Source organism: Heptranchias perlo, chromosome 26 (genome assembly GCF_035084215.1).
Source record: "Heptranchias perlo isolate sHepPer1 chromosome 26, sHepPer1.hap1, whole genome shotgun sequence".
In the NCBI taxonomy this organism is placed as follows: Eukaryota; Metazoa; Chordata; class Chondrichthyes; order Hexanchiformes; family Hexanchidae; genus Heptranchias; species Heptranchias perlo.
Genome location: NC_090350.1, coordinates 27800656 through 27827328, shown reverse-complemented (window position 1 = coordinate 27827328; position 26673 = coordinate 27800656). Strand labels below are relative to the sequence as shown.

Sequence of the window (26673 nt, the reverse complement as noted above, 5' to 3'; positions counted from 1 at the left end):
AACACCTCGATTGCCTTAACAGTCATAGACATGACATAGATCAATATAATCTAGCAATACTCGAGTCAGATTTTTGTTGTAAAATGGTACCAATTGATGCAATTCACAATGAACAACTGTCCAAAAATTGCCCCACTTTAGTTCCAAGATCAACAGTAATTGCTGGAGCATTGGATTACAGCTCCCCCTAGGAAAGAGAAGCTAGATTTCCTTTTATATTAATGTGTTGGCAATAAAATTGTCATTAGACTACATTTAAATGAAGCATTTACTTTGGCGAGATGTGAATTGAATCTTTTAGTTTTGTAAACAATGCTTCACAAAATGCTGTAAAGCTAAACATTTCAAACAGGTAACACACACAAAATGTAGATTTGCAACAAGATTTATTTCATACTTGTACATTTACAGTGTTTTAAACAAAGGAACAGAATTTGTAATTGCTTTTGCTTGTGTTGTGTTTGTGTGTCATGTTCTGTTTGTGCTGTCTGCTTCCGTCATCTCTCACATTCATACAGTTAACTGTCATAAGTCCGTCAGCTGTCAAAAGCATTATGGGTGGTAATGTACCCTCCCAAAATTAAAGAAAGGGAAAAAAAAGAACTGATTTTGTTCAAGTTTTGAGGAACAGCAATTTGGACACAGACTTTAAATTTGCAAACATCTGTAGAAGAGCAAGTAAAAAAAAAATCTGTCATAATATACCACGTATGAAAATAAATAGAAATGCATTTTTTTGGTTATGCATTTTTTAAACTACATGTTCAAGAAACCTTGTAAAATTTTAAATCCTCCTACATTTGTTTGCAAAACAGCAAATGAAAAACTGTGGCCACGGGCGTACAGAGTCGGATATTTTAGTTAGTGATCAATTATTAACTATATTCCGATCCCCTGTCTAATCAATGGATTAGTGCATATAATACTAATGGTTGCCACTGTTAACATGACAAGCAACGTGGTTGTGGCAGTTAAGGAGGAAAAAAACAAAGAGCAGCATGTTTGCACGTATCCACAAAAAATGTGCACATTCAAGTAAAATAAAATTGTTAAAGACCGAGAAGATAAACACAAATCTTCATGGACTCATGGTCGGGTTGGCACTTGTGTGAATAAAGAACAGGAGTGCATTGTAATTTTGCTTTTTTGTTCTGCGGAAAGTCTGATGCTGTGACTTTGCAAAGGAAGGCTACAAGTGCAGTAAAGTAAGCAAAAACAACTTCTGTAAAATAAATGTCAAAATTACAAGTTTAAAATACAGAAGTTAACTCTCAAAAGGTGTAGCAGCTTTATTACTTTTTGCTTGTAAATGGACTGTTGCTGGCACGTACTTGCTCTACAGCAGAATTATTCCCAGCAATTTCCAGCAACAGTATTTTAAATAACAGCTCCAATTAATACAAATTGAAACTCTTTCCCCGCCAAATTGCACAATTTTTTTTAGTATTACACATCAAAATATCAGTAGAAAAACTGTACAAAAATCCCCTAGACAAAAAAGATGCTTTATAGACAATAAGAAAGATTAAAGATGGGGACCCTGGTCAGAAGGCCTCAAGCAACAGTTTGCATAGTTGGCAAATGGAAGTTCTTGAACTTTTGATGGCAATATTGCAATAGCATGAAATGATATTGGTACCAATTTATTGGGTTTTTTGTGTGTGGAAATTATGTACCATATCCTTCAGGAAAATTATTTGCTGTACTGTTCACTATAGATCACAGGAAAATCTAAAACATCTATGTTTAACAGCTGCCACCAACATACTGGTTAGGGAAGGGCACAGAACCAAACTCCCTCAAAATGTTTCCTCTTCGTGACACTCATCAGAAGCAAAAAAGTACGGGGATATTTCGAAGTATTTATGAAATATACTCTAGGCCACCTTCAATTTCACTAGTCCAAATATATTCAGCATTTTGACATCAGATACATTAGTAAATATTTCTGCCAGCAAAAAGTATATTCTAGCAATACAAAAGTTATTTTTCTCCCAGTTTTGGTGAAATAGCTTACCAGTGAAATTGAAGCCTAAAGTGCACGGTGTAGTTAAATGCTATTTAACCCCTTCATCAACAGATTTTATTAAAGTTCCAAATACAGCACTATGTTTTAACTGATAGAAGATGAACTTGTCCTATAATGAAGCACCAGAAAAACTGTTCAGGCTAATCCTCAATATCCACTTTATACGTTCTTCCTAGCACACAAATGTTAAGCAGTTGGAATAACATTTTGAGCATGGAAATTAATACCATATCATCTTGAAACTATTTTGCTTGAACCTATATTTAATTTTATGCTGGTGAAAGGATTAGAAATAGTAACTGCTGGTCTATCTATTTTTACAAAAGGAAAATCAAGATTTTTGGGGGGAAAATGCAATTCTCCCCCCACCCCCCAAAAAAATAACAAAAGGTCCATCTAGCTGCTTCAAAAACTATTACATTAACTTCCCTAAAAGTCAGTCTTGCTTCTAACACAATGTCCCAATATAATGAAGGTGCTGTAATGAAAGGAATGTTATGCAATTTTTTTTTTAAAGTTTACATGGACCAACGTTAGCAGTAGTGAAAGGCCTTTCTGCTATTAAGATTATGGGTGGGCATCTCTTTACAGACTCAAGTGTTTTGTAAAGTTCCAATGGTACAACAGACCAGAAGAAGTTTCTTAATTTAGGTTTTCTAATACTTCTAGATTCATGCAGAAATCCACTAGTGTCAAGGAATTTGTTTTAAAAAAAAAGCCCAACTCTTCTTCACACCAGCTCATATGACTTTTTCTTCTTTCCCCAGATTTCCTTACTCCCACACAATCCCCACCAGCCAAGAAGCAAGGAGCAATTAACATAAGGTTTCATTCCAGTTGAAGAAGCGAAATGCAGTTTTAATAATTCTAACCAACGAGAGAAAAATACAAACCTCTCCAGCAGGTCTTGATGCAAAAAGAACTCAGATTAAAAAAATTATGCAAAGCATGCAAGAACCCGAAAACCAAGAAAGCACAATATATACCAATTTAGCAAGTATGTTTTGAGATGCGCAATGAGAACTATTGCAAAAATACTATTAAAACACAGTATGCAAACCATACAATATTGGACACCAAAAATTTGTTTTGTACTACAGTCATGGTATTACAGTATGAGAATACAACTTTTGAAAATCTGGTTCTGAGCCCATTCCTACTATTTGGAATATATATATACTAGAAAGATAGAAACTTTGTCTTCTTTGAAGCAACGGAAAGTGTATAATTCAAACTCTCCATCACATCACACATTTTCAGTCAGTCAGTGTCACACTGGTCTGTTAGGGACATGCAAAAGTAGAACCAAGCTGAACTGGACCAGGCTAGCATTAAAGTGGTGTCCATCTTAGTATTGTCCTTTTGGGAGGGTAAGAGAATAATGCACATTTTTCACTACATACCCATTATTCTAATCTTTTTATAGAGTTGCTCAACTCTCCAGCATTCCCTCCAAATAAAGCAAAGGTATGATCAATTTAAAACTACTGAAAGCCATTACTTTTTGGAATTTACAGAATGAACTATATCACCCAACCTGACATATCATTGGATCTTGCTTGAGAGCAGTTGGGCACTCATTTGCTTGGAGGTAGGAGATACTTGCCCTAGCCCCTGCTCAGTACAGTAAATTGTGTTAAAATATTACCTGCTCTCATTTTCATGAATTGGCAATAATTCAACACATTCAATTCAAAATGTGAACACCAAAACAATATCAACTAGAGTAGCAGCAGAGTTAGGCCACATGGATCCCCAAGGTCAGTGAGGAGGAAAAATAAATCACTTTCAGAATAGCCTAGCTCAGTTCAGAGTGGTTCTACTTCATAGACCTCTAATGTCTGTGGTGTGATCTGTCTGCCCTCTACAACAAAGCTAATCGCAATGGCAGAGGTAGAGAAAAATGGCTTCATTTTTCAATAGTTAACAGAATTCAATAATTAAGATTCACAGTTTGTCTTTCTTAATAAATGCAGTCTCCCAGGTCAAAGATTTGTATACCAGAATTCATTATGGAAGCCATTTCCTCTAAAATTGTAGATGTAAAAGTGTGTAGAACTGTATGCTGGTATGTATGTAGTGATGTGTGCAAATAATGTCAAATCTGTTAGAATGTAGACAAACTATTCCCTTGCCAAAACACGAGGTTGTCAGTAAAATTTTTTAAAAGTGCTCGTAGCAAAATTTGTTTCCATTTTCTCAATAAAGTTGGCTTGGATCTGTACACTTGCTTCAAGATTGTTCAGTTTTCCTTATCCCCTCCAGCAAGTTAAAGTTTCCTTTTTCCCAGTGCATTTTACATCCTAAAGGGTGAAGTAGTCGCAAAGTAAGGCTCAGAACATCTTTATTTGCACTGTAAATTCAGATTTCCTTTTCCGAATGTCAATTTGAAACAAAATGCAGCTTAGATAGATTCCTCCACTTTTACTTTGGAGTGAACAGTCCCATCTCATCATCTTCCTTTTAAAATTAATTCAAAAGCAAATGGAATCTAAATCTAGCTGGTAGACAGTTTGATTTAACCATTGCTCATCTCCTTACCTGCCTAACAAAGCAGTGCATGCAGAGGTAATTTCTTGTTGTTTCAGGGAGGAGGTAAGTGTAAACATCAGGGAGATTCTTCATCCAAATTGAATTTGATCTCCCAGGTAAACAAGGTACAAATTGCGGGTAATTACAATTACTGCACAACGTCTTTGCAGGTAAGTGGTTTCAGTAGCAGATTTGCTAGAGACAAACCTAGAGCTTGGATACCCAAGAGGCAGCTGCTGAGGAAACTTAAGCAAGTCTACAGATAGAAAAGAGTTATCCAATTGTGCTTTAAAACTTGGCATGTAGGCAACCTTAGTTGCAATGGTTTTGCTCCAGCTGCTTGGCAAGGGATAAATATATTTTATCTTTATATTAATGTAACATGTGAAATAAGTAATGACTGACGTTTACAGGTTTGCATTCCACAGCTTCCAGTTTACACATTAAATACTCTCAAATTTCTAGACAGATTAAGTCTGTATTTTTTTTAAATACATGATCAGCAGCTGTTCTGATGCAACACCTGGGAAGGTCAGACACTTGAATTTTTCATCAACACAGCACACAGCTTATATTTTTTCCCCAACTACTGTATCAGCTTACATCAAGCTGTCTCCTATTTTTCCCAAACCATTACCAAAAATTATAACCTCCTCTCCCTTTCCAAAGAGGAAAAGAAAATACAGAAAACAAATCTGAATGTTTAAATTAAGCCATAATCAAGCAAACCTGACTAAGATTTTTCAACACTTAAAACAGTTCTACCAGTAGCAAATATACATTTAAACTCCTCAAAATACTGATTGTGCCAATTCTGAATGCTCTCTTGCTTCCCAAATACACTGCTCTGAACTTTCTAAACAGAATCTTGGCTCCACCCTTGATTAATGTTAATTGCAACCAAGCAACTGATTATTTCATTAGAGCTGCAAGTTCACTGAATTGAGAATTAGCACAAGTCTGCACTTGCTCATTATAAGACCTATTGGAATTTCTAGGACTAAATCTTCTAAAACAGATGCATTTTTCTATATATTCACTGAAATATTTTAAGCTCCCCCCCACCCCAAAAAAAAATCCACGGATACAAATCCATCCAAAGGACAATGCTTTCCAACGCTTGTACATTTTACAATCTCATTGTTCCAATGGCATGTTTACCTGAATACGGTAGCAGTCATTCATAAAAGGCAATATGCCTAGAGGGCTGCCCTCAGTTATCTACATAAGCAATCTTTTTATGAATTTTACAGTTACATCAATTGACTGCTGACTCAAACTTTCCACCTTGAAATTTGACACTGCTGTGGAAAAGTAGATTGCAAGCATTACTTGAATATTTCAATCTATCAGAATTAAGTTTAATATATACTGGATTTTGTCTAGCTTTATTTCTGGGACAATTGCCTTTTACAGGTGCATGAGGTACGTTGCACAAACTGAAAAAATATTGAGTTCCAATGCAACATTAATTAAACAAAAGGGAAAGTGCAACAGTTACCCCACAATTCCCTCCACTCAAAGTTAAGTAGAGAACACGACTTTTTATACCAAATTCATTTTTCCCTTCGGAAAAAAATGTTTGAAGAAAAAGAACGAAGTTTCCTGTGACTCAATTCAACTAAATGTGTGTGTGTGAGGGGCAGGGGGCGGGGGGAGCATGTGGCTGCTTGTTATTTCCAACACACTTTACAATTGGAAACCCTCCATGGGGGCCTCCTGTTGCTGAAAGAGGAACTGCTGTGCAGTTTCATCCACTTGTGGAGCAATACTACTGTCCTCCTCCTCCACTCCAAAGTAATGCTCAATGAGATCAAAGGCCTTCTGATAGATTTCCTGATTCTCGTGGCTCTGCAAAAATTCAATTTTATCGAGACCTGCGATGAAGAAATATGACAAGTTTATTTTAGCTATTTTATAAATGTCAAGTTAGAATTTTATGGAAAAAAAATCAATTTGTATCACTTCTCCTACCATAAGCTTCTTCAATAAGGCTACAGTATGGATTGATCCCAGTTCCATTCTGTTTAGCCTCCTGCTCTCCAAGTCTTAAAATATTTTCCAGCCCATTTAGGGCAACCTGAACTATTTTTGAGTCCATAACTGTCAGTAGGTCACACAATGGTTTAATACAACCCAAGTTTACAAGATACCTTTAAAATAAAGAAAAACAAACATTCAGGACATTCTGCAGTGTAATCAAGAGAAAGTTTCTATAGGTTTTATGGTGGTGGACCATGCATTGGAGTCTCTAGAATTGAACCACACAATACTGTATAATCACTTCACTCCAAAGCAAGCCTGGTAGGGACATGACATCTCATTTTGTCAAAGTTCACCAAGCATTAATTTTAGTGTTCAGTGCTTATTTAAATTAACAGAAAAAAAAATCAGTAAAATTGATTTAAATTTTAAAGGCTTGTAAGGAACTGTAAAACCATTAACATCACAGTAAAATTTAAGCTTAAGCAATCAAATATGAAGTTGCCAAATGTGGCCATCATGTTAGACAAAGGAGTCAATATTAACTTTATAGCCACAATGCTGACCAATGTCGTCACAACATAGAGCCCTGTGATCGTTAGAAGGTTACACTAAATTTTTATTCCAGTTTTTCCTCTCAAAGCCTTGACTGCTTGCTGAAATTGGCACCACAGGCATTGGCTGGCATCCAGTAACTTGCACAAGTGCCTGTTGTTCATACTGGAATTCTGACATGGAATGTGGGTTGGCTATTCTACCCTAGGGACACGACAACCATTTGAATAGCTCGTTAACACCCACTGTCCAGGCTTACATGAATATTGCCACCAGTGCCAGCTATTAGAGGATTGCCAGCACCTGTAGAAATGTGCCACAGAGGGCAGGGGAAAAGAAGATCTAGAGGGTAGCTGGAGGGGAAGAAATAAAAGTGGATGAAAATGAAATGGAGAACATTGAATTACAATTTTTTCCTCTACAACATAAATATTCCTCATAAGTTTGAAGGAAATCCGTTTTCAGCAGGCATCGTAGTGCGAAGCATTAAAAGGCTGCAAAAGCCATTAATTGCGAAATCTTGTGTCTCACAATGGTTTATTGCATAGTCATGGCCTGTTGTGTACCTTCACACAGATGTAATTCCAGTATGGTATGTTGCCTCCCTGGTGCCAGGGTCAAGTGTGTCACTGAGCGGCTGCAGAACATTCTGGGGTTGGGGGAAAAGAAGGGTGAACAGCCAGAAGTCGTCTTCCATATCGGTACTAACGACATAGGTAGAAAGAGGGATGAGGTCCTGCAGGCAGATTTTAAGGAGTTTGGAAAAAGATTAAGAAGCAGGACCTCAAATGGTAGTAATCTCCGGATTACTCCTGGTGCCACGTGCTACTGAGTATAGAAATTGGAGGATAGAGCAGATGAATGTGTGGCTGGAGAAATGGTGCAGGAGATAGGGCTTTAGATTCCAGGGGCATTGGGACCAGTTCTAGCGAAGGTGGGACCTGTACAGGCTGGACGGGTTGCGCCTCAACGGAGCTGGGACCAATGTCCTCGCGGAAAGGTTCGATGGTGCCGTGGGGGAGGTTTAAACAGATTTGGCAGGGGGAAGGGCACCAGGACGTAACAATGGAAAGGAGAAACAAGGGACACAAAGGATCAGGGGAGAAAGGTAGCACTAGAGCAAGTAATACGACAGTATTAGGTGGGATCAGATTAAGAAAGAGTACAAGTCTAAGACTGGTTTGCAGTGCATGTGTGTAAACACACAAAGCATGGTAAAGAAGGTTGATGAGCTGCAGGCGTAAATAGCCACATGGGAATACAATGTCGTGGCGATAACAGAAACCTGGCTCAAAAAGGGGCAGGATTGGGTAATAAATATTCCTGGATACAAGGTGTTCAGGAAAGATAGGGAAGAAAAGAAAGGAAAGGAAGGTGGGGTGGGGTGGGAGGGAGGGTGGTGACAGTGTTGATTAAGGAGAATATTGCAGTGCTGGAGAGAGGGGATGTCCTGAAGGGGTCAAGGACAGAATCTATTTGGTTAGAAATAAAAGATGCCATTACACTACTGGGTGTATTTTATAGGCCACCAACTAGCAGGAAGGAGATAGAAGAGCAAATTTGCAGGGAAATTACAGAGAGGTGCAAGTGATAACTGGGGACTTCAACTATCCTAATATAGACTGGGCTAACGATAATAAGGTCATTTGCTGGCTCTCTCTGCCTTCCGGATGTTTCTGCCTCTCTCTGTTTTTTTTTTCTCTGTTTTTTTTCCCTGTTTGTTTTTTTGTTGAATGTGTATTCGGGGGTTCTGCAGGTGACACCTCTCTGTCTGAACACGGTGATTGCCTTGGCAACGGGCAGTTGCAGGGGCAGTCTGTAAACACCATGTATTGTTCTATATGTATAAATGCGTAGGCTTCAAGGAGCTCCTGAAACATTTACCTGAGGAAGGAGGAAGTCTCCGAAAGCTTGTGAATTTAAAATAAAATTGCTGGACTATAACTTGGTGTTGTAAAATTGTTTACGATAATAAGGGGCAAAGACGGGGAGGAATTTTTGAAATGTGTTCAGGATAACTTTCTTAACCAGTACGTTTCCGGCCCAACGAGGAAGGAGGCATTGCTGGACTTGGTTCTAGGGAATGAGGTGGGCCAAGTGGAGCTAGTGTCAGTGGGGGAGCAGCGATCATTGTATTATAAGGTTTAGAATAGCTATGGAAAAGGACAAGGACGACTCTAAAGTAAAAATACTCAATTGGAGGAGGGCCAATTTCAATGGGATGAGAACAGATCCGGTCCGGGTAAAATGGAATCAAAAATTGACAGGCAAAACTGTAATTGAACAGTGGGTGGCCTCTAAAGAGCAGATGGTTCGGGTACAGTCCAGGCACATTCCCACGAGGCAGAAAGGCAGGCCAGAGCTCCCTGGATGACAAAAGAGATAGTGAGTAAGATGAAACAGAAAAAGGGGACATATGACAGATGTCAGGTTGATAACAAGTGAGAACCAGGCAGAATATAGAAAGTTCAGAGGGGAAGTGAAAAAGATGAGGGGCAAAGAGACAGTATGGGAATAGACTGGCGGCCAATGTAAAATGGAATCCAAAAGTCTTCTACAGGCATGTAAATAGTAAACGGGTAGTAAGAGGAGGGGTGGGGCCGAGTAGCGACCATAAAGGAGATCTACTCATGGAGGCAGAGGGGATAGCTGAGGTACTAAATGAGTACTTTGCATCCGTCTTTACCAAGGAAGAAGATGCTGCCAGGGTCTCAGTAAAGGAAGATATAGTTGAGATACTGGATGGGCTAAAAATTGATAAAGAAGAGGTACTTGAAAGGCTAGCTATATTTAAAGTTAAAGGTTAAAGTAGGTAAGTCACCCGGTCTGGATGGTATGCATCCTAGGTTGCTGAGGGAAGTAAGGGTGGAAATTGTGGAAGTACTGGCCATAATCTTCCAAACATCTGTAGATACAGAGATGGTGCCAGAGGACTGGAGAATTGCAAATGTTACACCCTTGTTCAAAAAACAGTGTAAGGATAAACCCAGCAACCATAGGCCAGTCAGTTTAACCTCGATGGTGGGGAAACTTTTAGAAACGATAATCCGGGACAGAATTAAGTTACTTGGACGAGTGTGGATTGATTAGGGAAAGCCAGCACGGATTTGTTAAAAGCAAATCGTGTTTAACCAACTAGATAGAGTTTTTTGATGAGGTAACAGAGGGTAGATGAGGGCAATGAAATAGATGATGAGTATATGGACTTTCAAAAGGCGTTTGATAAAGTGCCACATGGTAGGCTTATCAAGATTGCGGCCCATGGAATAAAGGGGGCAGTAGCAACAGGGATACAAAATTGGCTAAGTAACAGGAAGCAGAGAGTAGTGGTGAATGGTTGTTTTTCGCACTGGAGGGAGGTGCTGGGACCACTGCTTTTCTTGATTGTACAGGGCACAATTTTAAAATGTGCAGCTGACAAAAAACTTGGAAGGGTAGTAAACAGTGAGGAGGGTAGTGATGGACTTCAAGAGGATATAGACAGGCTGGTGGCATGGGCAGACACAAGGCAGATGAAATTCAACACAGAAAAATGCAAAGTGATACATTTTGGTAGGAAGAACGAGGAGAGGCAATATAAAGCAGAGGGCACAACTCTAAAAGGGGTACAGGAACAGAGAGATCTGGGGGTACACATACACAAATTGTTGAAGGTGGCAGGGCAGGTTGAGAAAGCAGCTAAAAAAGCATACGGGATCCTGGGCTTTATAAATAGAGGCATAGAGTATATAAGTATGAAGTTATGAACCTTTATAAAACACTGGTTCGGCCACAACTGGAGCATGGTGTCCAGTTCTGAGCACTGCACTTTAGGAAAGATGTGAAGGCCTTAGAGAGGGTGCAGAAGAGATTTACTAGAATCATTCCAAGGATGTGGGGCTTTAGTTACATGGATAGACTGGGGAAGCAGGGGGATAGGCTGGAGAAGCTGGGGTTGTTCTCCTTGGAACAGAGACGGTTACAAGGAGATTTGATAGAGGTATTCAAAATCATGAAGGGTCCAGACCGAGTAGATCGAGAGAAACTGTTCCCATTGGCAGAAGGGTCAAGAAACAGAGGACGTAGATTTAAGGTGATTGGCAAAAGAACCAAAGGTGACATGAGGAAATTTTTTTTTTATTTTTAAACACAGCAAATGGTTAGGATCTGGAATACACTACCCGAGGGGATGGTGGAGGCAGATTCAATCATGGCCTTCAAAAGGGAACTGGATAAGGACTTGAAAGGAAAAAATTTGCGGGGATAGGGCGGTGGAGTCAGGCCAGCTGGATTGCTCTTGCATAGAGCTGGCGCAGACTCGATGGGCCGAACGGCCTCCTTCTGTGCTGTAACCTATGATTCTATGATTCAATAATACGATCTCAATACAAATACTTTCCTATTCCAGAAACCAGTCATAATTTTAAAAACCTCAAATCTTTAAGCCTTCTCTGCTCCAATGGAAAAAATCCCGGTATTTCAAGCCTCTCTTCATAACTAGTTCCCCATTCCTAGCATCACCCTGGTGAACATACACTGTACACGCTCTTGTTTTAATATCTACAGCACACAGTACTCCACCTGTGGCCTAACCAATGTTTTCTACAAATTTATTACTTTATGTCCCATTTACAAAACCCTAAATGCTACTGGCCTTTTTAGTTTTATCTACCTGCACTCAGTTATAGGGAATGATGTTTTTGAATGCCAAGGTCTCCCTGTTCATCCTTCAGCACCTTTCCTAGTTTTACCTCCCAAAATGTGGCTAAGTGTGAGGTAATACATTAAGTCCTGACCAACATTCTTCCCTCAAACACATTTTTTTTTCAAAACTGGTATTTTTCTCATTGTTATTTGTGGGGCCTTGCTACGTGCAAACTGGCTACGACGTTAACCTACACAACAGTGTCTGCACTTTGGGATGTTTGCGATAAGGTGATATATACTTTAAAGTTCTTTCTTTCAGCAGCCCTTTCAGAGAAAGTGCACGCATGTAACATTGGAGGGGACAGGATTGGGCTTGGCTATAATTCTCCCCTATTATTTGTCCAGGCTCAAACACGAAGAATAGATATTTAGGCAATGCCCTGTGCCCATGGAACTATGCTTTAACAAGCAATAGATATCTTCAAGAAAGAAATATGGAAGGGGAGTAAAAGGAGAGAATACAAATAAACAATGCTTCTGTCACTCACTTAATCTGTTCTGGTGTTCCTCCAGACGTTGCATTTGTGATGCCCCATGCTGCCTCTTTCCTCGTCCGAAATTCTGCTTTCTGAAGGAGGTCAATCAGCACTGGAAAGATGTTTGCATCTATTACAGCCTTTAAAAAAGCAATTTAAAAAAAGAGGAAGGGAACAAAAGTTACCATCTGTAGATTTGAAAAAGTGTGTTCAAAAACAAGTTTCCCCACCATAATCATCGTCCCTGGAAAAAACAAACAGCAATTCAAATAGGACTTTGTAGCAATGTAGAGGCAACAGGAAGTGAAATTATAAAATGCAGTGGTGTCTTCTGAATGGTCAGAATGTGGCCCGACTCCACTCAACAACTGCCTAGAATGACACATTTGAAGTTTTTTCAGCAATTGGGGAACTGCAGACATAAACTGCACCATGTAGTGAAGGGCTATTACCATATTGCTGAGAAACACTTAAGTTAATGACAGGGTATTAGAAAAAATTTGATTTATCCGTAGACCCAAAATCCAGTACTCTCTTTAGTCTCACTCGAACTTAAAATCAATTGAAAATAAATGTGTACGTTAGGATTTGAGTGTTTTACAGTCAATATAACTTTGCAACTGCTGTGCGAAATTTTGCAAACATTATGCAAATTTAAATTAACTGGGTTGAAACAGAATGTTGGACCCAATTAATTTAAATTCAATAATTTCAAGCAAAATCTGTTTTCCTCTACCTGAATCTGTGCTCGATTTCCAGCTGTAATGTTTGAAATGGTCCAGCAGGCCTCCTTCCTTATGGATTCTTTTGGACTACTTAATAAGTGCAGGAGACATGGCAAGGCTGAACAATTTAATATGACCTGGGCAAAACAAAAATAAGCCTCTTTAATTAACATTTTGCCATTAAGTTCACTGAATTCACATAAAATTATTTTGCATAAATAAATTCCCAAAAACAATCAAGCTCTACTTTAAAGGGATTTCCCCTCCCCTCCACCCCCCACCCCCCCAAACAGTTCCTGCAATCTAAAACTTGAGTGGAACAACTTCATTAAAATGTCTTTTGCTTTTTGAGAGTTTCTGTCATATTACCTGAATCAGACCTAAATCTGAAAAAGTTCATAAATTATTTTAAACAAAAGCCACTAGAGGCAATAACTGACTTACTACTGACTCCAAGCACTCACCTGTGTCTGGATATCATCACCTGTTACTATGTTACCTACAGCTCTTAATGCTGGTGATGCAACTTTGTAATCATTATGCCTATGAAGAAATTCACAAAAATGACTGCTCAGAAATTATATATCCAACAATATCATATTTAGTGGTTATTTCATACAAGTCACAGAAGACAATGTTAACATGCTTTGCTCAGTTAGCCTCCTAGGATTAATTATTTAAAAAAGATGCCTAACAAAGTAGTGGGAGTGCAGCACAGTGGTTTGGAGTTCCAACAGTAGCAAGATACAGGAGGTAGGAAATTCCCAGCCCATGTGCTACTGAGGGAGATGTTGAGGAGAGGGTAGGTGCTTCACCATAAGGCATTCATAAACCATCTCTCATCAAAATTGGCAGTGGTAAAAGGCATAGAAGGAGACTGTCATCTCTGACAGGAGATGTATGCACACTGCGAAGATAATAATAGGACTAAAGTATGAAAATACACACAATGCACTTTTACAAAATAATGTTTTATAAACGGAATGTTTTGTGACTAAGTTAATGAAAGGGCAAATAAGCCAGAGAATGAAAGCTGTAACAATTGTGTTTTTTTCTTGTAAGCTTCTAGCTCGGTTTGTATACCATTTAACATTGAAGTTTCTAATCTTTGGCTAATAGGCTAACCAAAAACTTGAAACTTTTGAGACAGTTTAAACAGGGTTAAAGTTGACTACTTAAACTCATGACTATAAAAGATACAAGGATTACTATCTCTGTGCAAATAAACTTACATTAAGAGTTCCACCAATCGTCTGCAAACCCCAGAGTCGATAACGGCCTGAATTTTTTCATTAGGTCCATCTGACAGGTAAGATAATGCCCAACAAGCATCAGCAAGCAGGTCAGGATCACTGCTGAACAGTAGCCTGGACAACACAGGCAAACAGGGGGATACCTGCAAATAAATTAGAGATCTTTCCATTTTAGCAGCTTCGCAAATTAAAGATGAACACCTGAACTTGACATCGAAACTACCCACCCACTCAGGATAGCGTTCTGGCACAATTACAAACTTGTAACTCAACTGGAAAACATGGACATTACAACTGATTAGAGATCACAGTGATATAAATACATTCTACTCAATTGCAAAGGTAGCATTAGAGGATATTTACCTTCTCAAAATCAGGTGGAGGATTTTTCCCCCTACACAAGTTGGACAGTGCCCAGACAGCATTTCTCGTCATTGTGAGTCTGTTAGATTTTGTCAACAACCTAAAAGGGAAGGGGGAAAAAGGAAAAAATAAACAAGCACAAAATACTATAGAATCTTGTATCCAATACAATACAAAAATCAGATTACGAAGAAAATTGCATGCTGTAGGCAATATCATGTGTAAAATTTTAAATGGAAAGCAAATCATTTCAATCCATGCATCTCAAGTAGACCAAAAAACTCCTTTATAAGACACCGATCCAGCTTTTTGTGCATGAATAATATTTTAACATTAGCTCTTCATTTTTACCCCCTCCCCTCAAATGCTGTTGTATCTCAAATCCTAGTGAAAGACAATCAGTTGAATGCACGGTGTACAGCCGTTAATTGTTAATAACCCATTATTCAACATATGATTAGACTGATTTTAGACAAACTTTCCACAAGGCAATATGCACTTCAGTGGGATAGATCCTACAATGAGATCTAATGTGCTGAAGTGAATGTACTACCCCTTTCCTCCATCCCCATTGCTCATTAAATTCATATTTAGTATAATTGTGAAAATTTCTGGCAAATACAAGTACTTACTGTAACAAAGGTGGAAGGATCCCACAGTGGAGTACAAAGTCCCTGCATACCGCACTATCGCCTGCAATGTTTCCTAAGGCCCACACAGCCTAGAAAAGCAAATTTTAAACTATAAAGCACAAGACAAATACTTCAAGTTAAAATTTCCCAGCATCCTATAAAGTTTTGGAAAGTAAAATATTGAGCCAGTTGCCCCTTCCCACAAAAGATATATAAAGAATTTAAGGGAATGCCTAAAACAGTTAGTCATTCAAGAACAAACAAGATCTCTAGGCACCACAATTTAGAAAGGATGACAAGGCTTTGGAGAGAGTGCAGAGGAGATTTACTAGAATTTTACCAGGGATGAGGGACTTCAGTTATGTGGAAAGACTAGGGAAGCAGAGAACGTTAAAGGGGAGATTGAGAAGTGTTCAAAATTATGAAGGGTTTTGATAGAGTAAATAAGGGGAAACAGTTTCCACTGGAAAAGGTAACCAGAGGACACAGCTTTAAGATAACTGGCAAAAGAACCAGAAGGAAAATGGGAATGTTTTAAAAATTTAAACGCAGCGAGTTGTTATGATCTGAAATGCACTGCCTGAAAGGGTGGTGGAAGCAGATTCAATAGTAACTTTCAAAAAAGAATTGGATAAACATGAAATGGAAAAATTTGCAGGTCTACGGGGAAAGAGCAGGGAAACAGGACTAATTGGATAGCTCTCTCAAAAAGCTGGCACAGGCACCTCTGCTGTATGATTCTATGATCTCAAATATCATAAAATAAGTTTGCTGGATGATGATTTCCATTAAGTAAAATGCACTAAAATCAATGCAAGCTACATTAGGAATCCATCAGTATCGAGATGGAGTTTGCAATTAGACATATTCCTTCAACTGGAGCAGGGATTTATGTATTATGGTGCATTTTTATTTATAAAATGCACACTCCTCCAGCAACCCCTACCCCAATGCTAGATAGGAAGATGGGCACTGAAAAAACAAGTATTGGCCTTTGTGGTGTAAAGATATCAAAAACACACTTTTTCATTTTCTACTTCATATTTTACACTGCCATTTTAAAAAAGGTAAACAGTTAAAATTAAGTATGGCATCTTACCTGTTCTTGTACATCCTCAAACTCAGAGTTTAACAGCTCAATAAAAATTGGAACTGCACCAGCCTCTATTACTACTTTGGTTTGGAGAGATGTACCTGAAGCTATATTCGTCAAAGCCCATGCTGCTTCAAACTGGAAAAAAACAAAAACGATCAATGTGTAAACTAATATTTGGAATTACATTTTCTTCTGCATAGCTAGAACAAATGGTTCATTGATACAGAATTTTTGTGTTGCAGCTTCTCCCACACAATCTAGCCTGTACCAACACTAAGTAATTTGCAAAGCATAGCAAATACACAGGTTACTTACCTGTAGGTGAAGTAGTAGTTGTGTGAAGGTGCACGCCACACACTATGTACAAGTATTGCAATCAGAAAACTCAAAATGGTGATTCTTTCAAATGCATATTATTTTCAACTGGGGCCAATTTGACTCTTTCCCTTCCCCACCGAGAAAAGGCATTTCACCTGACTTAACAATCAACTCATTCCTTCAAGCACCACACACATTATATATGTTCTTTTCTGAGAACCCAATTAAGAGAAAAAGTAGAGAGACTATGCCCTTTTCCTTATAATGGATACAAAGTGGGCAGGGGGGGGGGGGGGGGGGGGGGAACCCTGCATTGCTGAAATTAAATCTACAATTTACGTGGAACTTTTAATATGAGCACCACACAAAAACATTTATTAAATTGGTTTAAAAAAGCAGTTAACGTAAAAGCTAGTCAGAGGTTAATAAACATTAAATCCACAAATGCTGATAAACACCTCAAAGTCCAACTGATTAACAACGGAAAACATGTTGAGTATCTACGGCATGGCAATACCTAAAGTCGAGTTCTGCATACCTATGGGTAACTCTTCTAAAGTAATGTTTCACGTGGAAATGAGGAATCTACAACAGAGATCTAAGCAGTAGGATTAGAAAATATATGATTTATCCCCAAGTAGATGCCCTTGCAGATATTTGAAGCAGCACTTAGCCGAGGTTGGCCCAGGCAGCAGTTACAGTTTGAGCACTTTCTTAACTATCTGCTTGCAAATCAAAGTCAACATAACAAGATGCCCAGAGTTTTGCTTCCATAGGATAAAGTTGGGAGATTCAATTCAGACAACACACAAGCACCCCCACCAAATAAATATGTATTTTTTGTTATATAGACACACATCTTGTATATTCATCCATCTATTTTTGTTCATATATTTTATAAAATACACATACATACTCAAACACATAACTTGCTGTACAGCATAAAGTCTTCAAACTAAAAGTTAATTTAATCAAGATGTATTTATCCAATGTAACTAGAATTAAGACAATCATAGACCATAACATATACTACTATATTCAATCTTGACCATCGAAAATCAAATTATCCTGCATGTTTATCAAGTTATCCCATTAATTTAAATCAGATAATTGGAGATGCTCTATCCCACAACAAAATCCTTGGTTTGAAAAAGTAGTGTGGACTATGCATAGTAATTTATAAGAAACTGTTTAGCAAAAGGAAAACAAAATTCACCATATTTTATAACTGATAAGATTTCTTTTTTTAAAAAAGTACAATTGCTACAACTTCCACTGTTTAAACCAAAAACCAAAATAGTGAAATGAGTGTTTAAACAATAGAAACGAGTAACTGCTGCCAAAGCAGAGCTTCCAGTCCACCTCGGCATGGATTCTTTTACTGTAGAACCCAGTGTACAAATCATAACTTTGTATGTTCTATGAAATGCTATGCAGAGGCTATATATCTTCAGGCAATGGTTTTCAAACTGCATTTTTTCCTCATTTATTTGCTGATAGGAACAGGAGTCGGCCATTCAGCCTCTCAAGCTTGTTCCGCCATTCAATTAGATTATGGCTGATCTGCATCTTGACTATGTACCCGTTAGAGTGAAGTGTGTCAATACTGTACAATAAAACATTCCTCCAATTTGGCACTTGTGATTAGCAACAAACACTAGCTTAAATAAAAATCAAAAAGGAGTGGCATTGAAAGATTTACCTGTAGTGTGCAATTTTCATTTCTTTTCAAGAATTCCACAAATCTTTCTACAACACCAGTTGTGTTGATTACTTCATCAATAGGAGGATTTGGCTCTACAAAGAAAACCACAAGGTTTCATTAAGGAAAAATAAGCTGCAGGAATTAAATGTGTTTTTTTTTAAAAAAAGGATACATCCAATCAGAACAGTTAATGACCCTTCTGCCACTGGAAACAGTTTCTCCTTATTTACTCCGTCAAAACCCTTCATGATTTTGAACACCTCTATCAAATCTCCTCTCAACCTTCTCTGTTCTAAGGAGAACAACCCCCGCTTTTCCAGTCTCTCCAATTAACTGAAGTCCCTCATCCCTGGTACCATTTTAGTAAATCTCTTCTGCACCCGAAGGCCTTGACATCCTTCCTAAAGTGTGGTGCCCAGAATTGAACACAATACTCCAGCTGAGATCCAATCAGTGTTTTACAAAGGTTTAGCATAATGTCCTTACTTTTGTACTCTAGGTCTCTATTAATAAAGCCCAGGATCCCATGCGCTTTTTTAAACAGCCTTCTCAACTTGTCCTGCCACCTTCAAAGATTTGTGTACAAACACCCTCAAGTTTCTCTGTTCCTGTACCCCCGTTAAAATTGTACCATTTAGTTTATATTGCCTCTCCTCATTCTTCCTACCAAAATGTATCACTTCATACTTATCTGCGTTAAATCTCATCTGCCATGTGTCTGCCCATTTCACCAGTCTGTATATGTCCTCCTGAAGTTTGTTACTATTCTCCACATTGTTTACTACAGTCCCAAGTTTCGTGTCATCCGCAAACTTTGGAATTATACCCTCTATACCCAAGTCCAGGTCAATAATATATCAAAATGAGCAATGATCTTAATAGCGACCCTTGGGGAACACTAATGTATACTTCCCTCTAGTCTGAAAAACAGCTGTTCACCACTACTCTCTGCTTTCTGTCCCTTAACCAATTTTGTATCCATGCTGCCACTGTCCCTTTAATCCCATGGGCTTTAATTTTGCTAACAAGTCTATTCTGTAGTACTTTATCAAATGCCTTTTGAAAGTCAATATACACAACATCAACCGCACTACCCTCATCAACCCTCTCCAATACAAAGAACTCAATCAAGTTAGTCAAACAAGATATTCCTTTAACAAATCCATGCTGACTTCCATTTATAAGCTCGTACCTTCCAGAATGCCAATTAATTTTGTCCCGGATTATTGTCTCAAAGTTTCCCCACCACCGACGTTAGGCTGATTGGCCTGTAATTGCCGGGTTTATCCCTCTCCCCTTTCTTGGACCAGGGTGTAACATTTGCAATCTGCAATTTGCACCCTTACTTAGCTAAGGAGGATTTGAAAATGGTGGCCAGAGCCTCTGCAATTTCCACCCTTACTTCCCTGAGTAACATAGGATGCATCCCATCTGGACCAGGTGACTTTTCTACTTTGAGTACTGCCAACGTTGAAGTACCTCCTCTTTATCCTCTCCAATATCACGACGACCTCCTCCTTTACTACTACATTGGTAGCATCCTGGCTGTAGTACTGCAGACTTGTGCTCCAGAACTACAGCTACAACAATGGCATTACCCGACAACGTGAAAAATTGCCCAGGTATGTCCTGTCCACAAAAGGCAGGACAAATCCAATCCGGCCAATTATTGCCCCATCAGTCTACTCTCAATCATCAACAAAGTGATGGAAGGCGTCATCGATAGTGCTATCAAGCAGCACTTACTCACCAATGTTCAGTTTGGGTTCCGCCAGGACCACTCAGCTCCAGACTTCATTACAGCCTTGGTCCAAACATGGACAAAAGAGCTGAATTCCAGAGGTGAAGTGAGGGTGACTGCCCTTGACATCAAAGCAGCATTTGACTGAGTGTAGCACCAAGGAGCCCTAGTAAAATTGAAGTCAATGGGAATCGGTAGGAACACTCTCCAGTGGCTGGAGTCATACCTAGCACAAAGGAAGATGGTAGCGGTTGTTGGAGGCCAATCATCTCAGCCCCAGGACATTGCTGAGAGTTCCTCAGGGCGGTGTCCTAGGCCCAACCATCTTCAGCTGCTTCAACAATGACCTTCCCTCCATAAGGTCAGAAATGGGGATGTTCGCTGGTGACTGCACAGTGTTCAGTTCTATTTGCAACTCCTCAGATAATGAAGCAGTCCGTACCCGCATGCAACAAGACCTGGACAACATCCAGGCTTGGGCTGATAAGTGGCAAGTAACATTCGCGCCAGACAAATGCCAGGCAAAGACCATCTCCAACAAGAGAGTGTCTAACCACCTCCCCTTGACATTCAACAGCATTACCATCACCGAATCCCGCACCATCAACATCCTGGGGGTCACCATTGACCACAAACTTAACTGGACCAGCCACATAAATACAGTGGCTACAAGAACAAGTCAGAGGCTGGGTATTCTGCAATGAGTGACTCACCTCCTGATTCCCCAAAGCCTTTCCACCATCTACAAGGCATAAGTCAGAGTGTGATGGAATACTCTCCACTTGCCTGAATGAGTACAGCTCCAACAACACAAGAAGCTCGACACCATCTAAGACAAAGCAGCCTGCTTGATTGGCACTCCATCCACCACCTAAACATTCACTCCCTTCACCACCGGCGCACAGTGGCTGCAGTGTGTACCATCCACAGGATGCAATGCAGCAACTCGCCAAGGCTTCTTCGACAGCACCTCCCAAACCCGCGACCTCTACCACCTAGAAGGACAAGGGCAGCAGGCACATGGGAACAACACCTGTCCATTCCCCTCCAAGTCACACACCATCCCGACTTGGAAATATATCGCTGTTCCTTGATCGTCGCTGGGTCAAAATCCTGGAACTCCCTACCTAACAGCACTGTGGGAGAACCTTCACCACACGGATTGCAGCGGTTCAAGGCAGCGGCTCACCACCACCTTCTCAAAGGCAATTAGGGATGGGCAATAAATGCTGACCTTGCCAACACCACCCACATCCCATGAACAAATTTTTTAAAAATCCTCTTCTCTAGTGAAGACGAACACAAAGTATTCATTTGGTACCTCAGCCATACCCTCTGCATCCACCAGATGATTTTTTTGTCCCTAATCAGTCCCACCCTTCCCTTGACTATCCTTTCATGTTTAAAGACGACTTCGGGTTCCCTTTAATGTTAGGAACTAATCTAGTCTCGGTCTCTCTTTGCCCCTCTTGTTCCCTTTTTTAGATCTTAACTAAAGATGATAAAATCTCGGGATGCAAACTAGAGGAATAGAAGTCCCAATGAGTAACAATGAGCTTGTACAGAGCACTGCCATTTGCCCAAAGAGTATTGTGTACAGTTCCTGTCCAGAGACTACTGTGGGGAGGAGGCCAACTGGACTAATGCTGGAGATTAAGCACCTAAGGACGCTAAGTAAACTGTGAAGATGTGGCTTGCGGAAACCTTAGTGGTTTTCAAGATTCCAAGAAATATGGATAAACTGAATCCCAATACATTATTTGACAAAATCACAATCTATGGCCAAGGGACAAATACTCAACCCCAGAAGAGGAAGGTAAACAGACAATTTATATTTAAGTACTTCACAAAGAGGGTGGTGAATGTGCAAAAAGACTGCCCAAGGAGACAGAATCAGATTTGAAAATTCAAAGGGCAGCTAGATGTTTTTTGGCAAATGGAGGGATTAAGAGGTATAAGAGGCATTAAGCCTTCGACTTGGCTAGCCAGACTGCACAATTTTAGACCTTATATTCTTAAAATACTGGTCAATTAATAACTAGCACAGTGGCAGGTGTCTGGTTTGATTCTCACTGTGCTGAGGTTCCAATATCACCCACGTCAGGAAAAAAAAAATCTGACCCAATTACACATCTCTTAAAAGGCTTGAGACTTCACAGCAATGCAACAGGCTGCCCTCAGGGGTAGATGATGTTGTACTAATGAAAACAGAGGAAGTTTAACCTTTCAGAAAACTATCACGACACAGATACAAAACAATGTTCTTTCTCCCTCGACATTGAGCAACAGTCACGGAGTACAATTCCTTATTAAAAATGAAACAAATCCACATGCATAATCCCAGAATTAACATCTAATTGCAGTAATTGGGTGGCAGCAGCAACAACAATGTGCCTTTATATAGTGCTTTGACATAGCAAACATCCCAAGACCTTGCGCATACGCTTCAGGAAAAATCAGATACTGAGCCGGAGGAGAGTTTAGGACGGGTGATTAAAAGCTTAGTCAAATGTTGAACTCAAGGGGGATCTTAAAAAGAGGAAAGAGGGGTCAAGAGTGGAGGGAGGGATTTCCAAAGAGTTGTATTAGACAGCTGAAGGTGTGACCCCCAATGGTAATGCAAATGGGGAAGGGGGTTATTGAAAGAAGAGGCCAGAGTCAGAGGCATGGAAAATTTGGGGGATGGGGGATTGGAGGTCTGCAGGTTACAGAGATAGGGAGGGGGGAGGCCATGGAAAGATTTAAACAGAAGGATGAGAATATGAAATCAGATGTCAGGAATCTGGGAGCCAAAGCAATTTAGCAAGGACAGGCATGAGGGATAGGATACAGGCAGCAGAGTTCTGGATGAGATGAAGTTTGGGGAGGGTGGAGAATGGAAGGCTGGCCAAGAGAGGAGAGAAGAAAATAAAATGAGTGTCTGGAGGGAACAAAGGCATACATAAACATTTGAAAGCCCTGCCTGATTTTTCTGCTCTCAAGGACAAGCTTTTGAGGTTAACTGCAGGATGCTGATCCCATCCCAATTAAGATCACTTAATTTAGACAGACAGCAGCGAACCCAAGTCCTTCTTGAGCTGTACGCCTCAGTAATTCACCAGTGGTGAACTTACCCACTTGTCGAAAGAAATAGAAAATGTTATACATTATGCATTAACTTTACATATTGTACTACATGTGTTGTATAAATCAGAATACACACCAGGACCAATCATTTATATCAGACAAACTGTGTGTGTGTGTCTTGGGCCAGTCAGTCCTGAAAGCACTTATTTTATGTAAACCATTGATCCTCATTATGTATTTAAAAAAGCACAATTAAATCCACCAATTTAAGGTTAATGTTCAGTCAGAAGGAGCACTGATTTATAGTTCATCAATTTAAGCAGGGAGTTCTGAATTCTAATAAGAGTTAACTCATTTAAATACAACTGACAGTTAACTCTTCCTACCTCTTGGTTAGGTTGCTAAGTAGCGTACTTCAAATATCAATGGAAGCAAAAGCAATAGTCTGTTAAGACCAGACGCACATCCATCAGATCATAGGAGGAACGCAGGCCAGGTCATTTAAAAATCAGCAGCTTCCATCCTCTCAACTGAAGATGAGCAAGTAAACCATCAGCAATGACAGTGGATTGTTTTAATAAAACGGGGTAAACTGGATTATTTGCTACAATTCTCTTATGAGCAAAACATTCATGAAATCAGTACTTAAAAATGGTTTCACAAGAAGCATTTCAAAGTTCATGATTTGGAAGAAAATGACGTTGTGGGATTACTTTTTGATTGCTCGAGCAAACAGCCAGCACCAACATGACGGTTGGAATGGTTTCCTCTCTTGTTGCAAACCTCTAGTTCTGAAAGTTGCAATTTCAGAAAAAACCTGGAATCCAGCTTACGGTTCTTTAGACAACAAAGGCATATGTGACGTGTTCAGTTAAAAATAAGTGATCTCGATGTAGTGCCATGGTTGACAGGGTGGACTGTCAACACAAACAACAATCACCTTTAAATTAAATTCAGCAAGGTTTCCACTTCATAAAGTATATAAAAGTCCTTTTGCATGAGCTACTGATCTGAAAACTATTGTTCAGTTCGCAAATTTTGACATCATCCAACTGAAAACTGAAGAAAGCATGAAATTTTATTACCTTTGGAAAGCAATTTTCGAAATTTTTGAGTGGTGGCTAGCTGCTGCTCAGTATCATCAGAGAAAAGCATCTGTACCATTTCCCTTGTGATCACACCCTCCTGAATTGGAAATACAATTTTAAAGATACAAACAGCAGCATTTCTTTCATAACAATCCAGTAAGACATAAATGCTCTACAGGAAACAAATACTGTAAAAATTTTGTTAGCCTAAGTCTGGACCTGCACCCAGCTTGGTACTGCAAACTCATACACAACTACAGAAAATCTAGATAAAATCACCTGTCAAGAAATATGACATGAATTATGATTAAGCTTTATCCCTTTATGTGGACCCAACTGCATCAGGTTGAGAACAAAAAAAAACTGAAAAGGAAATATGTGCAACTAAATAATACAAGCTTCAGTGTTTTACCATTATCTGTCTATACGGTCATGATTTTTTACCAGGACTCCTCTTAAAAAATGTTTAACCACAATTGCCACCATTTCTTAATGTCAGCCTTTGTCTTTCCATCTATTTTACCGCAAACAGAAAAGCCTTTATGTAGCTTTTCTAAGCTCACGCAGTAAGTTGCACTTTTTAAGCCAGTGAAATTTGATGCTTAATTTTTTTTTAATGTTCTTTGGATGTGGACGACACTGCCCATCACTTGTTGACTTAAGATGATGGTAGTGAGCATTCTTTTTGAACCACTAGTAGCAATTGTTTGTAGAAATAAGCAGCTTGATAGGCTACTGAGGAAGTATTATAAGCTGGCCAGTGGTGTGAACTAGAGTCACATTGAGGCCACACACCGCATTAGCAGGCTTCCTTCCCTGAAGAGCGCAGTTGAAAAAAATTAAAACAACCCAGCAGATTTCACGGTCATTTGTTTTCATGCTAGCCCACAAATTACAAGACTTATTGAACTCAATTTCACAACTTGTCATTTGAACTCAACTTCGGAGTTGTTAATTCAGTACTTTAACTACTATATTACTGTGAAGATGATTAATTAAACTACCAACATTCATTAACATGAGTCATACATCATATAGTTCTTACCCCTGCTGCAGTAGAGCTGACATATGAATCCATGAGAGGGCTTTCAAATATGGCAGATTCTTCATTGATAAGCTCTACATTTCTCCTTTTAAAAAGCTGGGGAAGAACAATAATACTTTGCATCAAATCTCAGCAGTTTCTAATAAGGCTTGCTGTTTCATAAAATAATAATGTGGAACTCTGTCATGATCCAAAAGGATGAGATGGCAGGTAAAAGGATGGGATAATAATTTTCCCAAGAATTATGGTGTAACAGTTTTAGGGAGCAACTCAGTGTCCCAAGGACTTCTCAATCGTTATGCACAAGGTTCTTCATTTCTACTTTGTACACCAGTTTGGGGGCAATAAGTTTGCCAATTTAAAATCGATTAATAATCAGTTTTTAAATCTTTTCCCCCGCCCCCCAAATTGAGAGAATTGCTCATTTGTGCAATATGTCACAATCTTGCAACTGTACTGCAAGAGTTGGTTGTGTACTTTTTCTAACTGCACATGGAGTTTGCATGAATGTGGTCTGTAGCTTTTCTCTCCATCCTAAAAGTTACAAAAGTAGATTTTCCTTTACTACACTCTCCTATTTCTGTGATAGCCCACCTGCAGGTTCCACACCCCCTTACTGGAATTCCCATAGTTCCCATTTTCTCCTATCTCTCTACAACCAGAGTCTTATTAGCATTTGCCACTATGCCATATCCAAATGGTCTCCAACATCAAATGAATTTAATTCAAAGCTGGGCTTGAATTAAATGCAATGCCTAGGCATGAGCCCTTGATTGGGAGAATGTCAAAATGTTTTAAAATTCACTGTTGACCCCAAATAAAATTTACATTTTTTCCTGATTTTAATATTTGCATGAAAAACATTTAGCCATACAATTAGTAAATGATACTAAATGAATGTGTGCAAAAAAAACAATTTTTTACTGAATACTGAATACTAAATTTCCACCCATAACTTCCTAGCTTTTAAAAAATTAATAACCTTACATTTACATAGTGCCATATTACATTTTTAGGTCACCCCAAAGCACTTTACAACCAATTGATTACTTTTAAAGTCAGTCACTGTTGTTAAGTACACAAAAACAGAAGCCAACTTGCAGACAAGGTTCCACAAATAGGAAATGAACAAATGGATGAATGAACACTAGAGTGTGGAGTTTGCTTATTCTCCAGATTTGGTGGGGGTGGGGAGGATGATGAACTAGCTAGAGTCTAATCAGCGATTTAGGATTGCACAAAAATAGCAACTCAGACTTGAGCCTAGTGAGCAATTCACCAGGGCTCAAATCAGCAAAAATGTTCAATTTGGTTTGCTATACTGCTTCACAAATTGAAAGAATTAAAAAGGGCTGCTCTTCCATTAAAGGCCTTTGCAAA

General features: G+C 39.1%; 1 protein-coding gene across 2 annotated transcripts in view; it reads right to left on the bottom strand.

The window, feature by feature from the left end:
* Nucleotides 1–369: 369 nt before the first annotated feature.
* The window catches only part of LOC137342616 (importin subunit alpha-7), a 41917-nt gene continuing 15613 nt past the window's right edge, over nt 370–26673 (bottom strand). For both annotated transcript variants that reach the window (XM_068006638.1, XM_068006637.1), the window contains 12 exons: nt 25294–25389; nt 24246–24345; nt 18351–18445; nt 16334–16465; nt 15235–15323; nt 14603–14702; nt 14219–14382; nt 13451–13529; nt 12998–13123; nt 12274–12401; nt 6536–6714; nt 370–6438 (listed from right to left, as the gene is read on the bottom strand). In XM_068006638.1, coding sequence (XP_067862739.1) covers nt 6251–6438; nt 6536–6714; nt 12274–12401; nt 12998–13123; nt 13451–13529; nt 14219–14382; nt 14603–14702; nt 15235–15323; nt 16334–16465; nt 18351–18445; nt 24246–24345; nt 25294–25389 — 1476 coding nt within the window. In that variant the 3' untranslated portion in view covers nt 370–6250. The remainder of the gene's footprint in view (nt 6439–6535; nt 6715–12273; nt 12402–12997; nt 13124–13450; nt 13530–14218; nt 14383–14602; nt 14703–15234; nt 15324–16333; nt 16466–18350; nt 18446–24245; nt 24346–25293; nt 25390–26673) is intronic.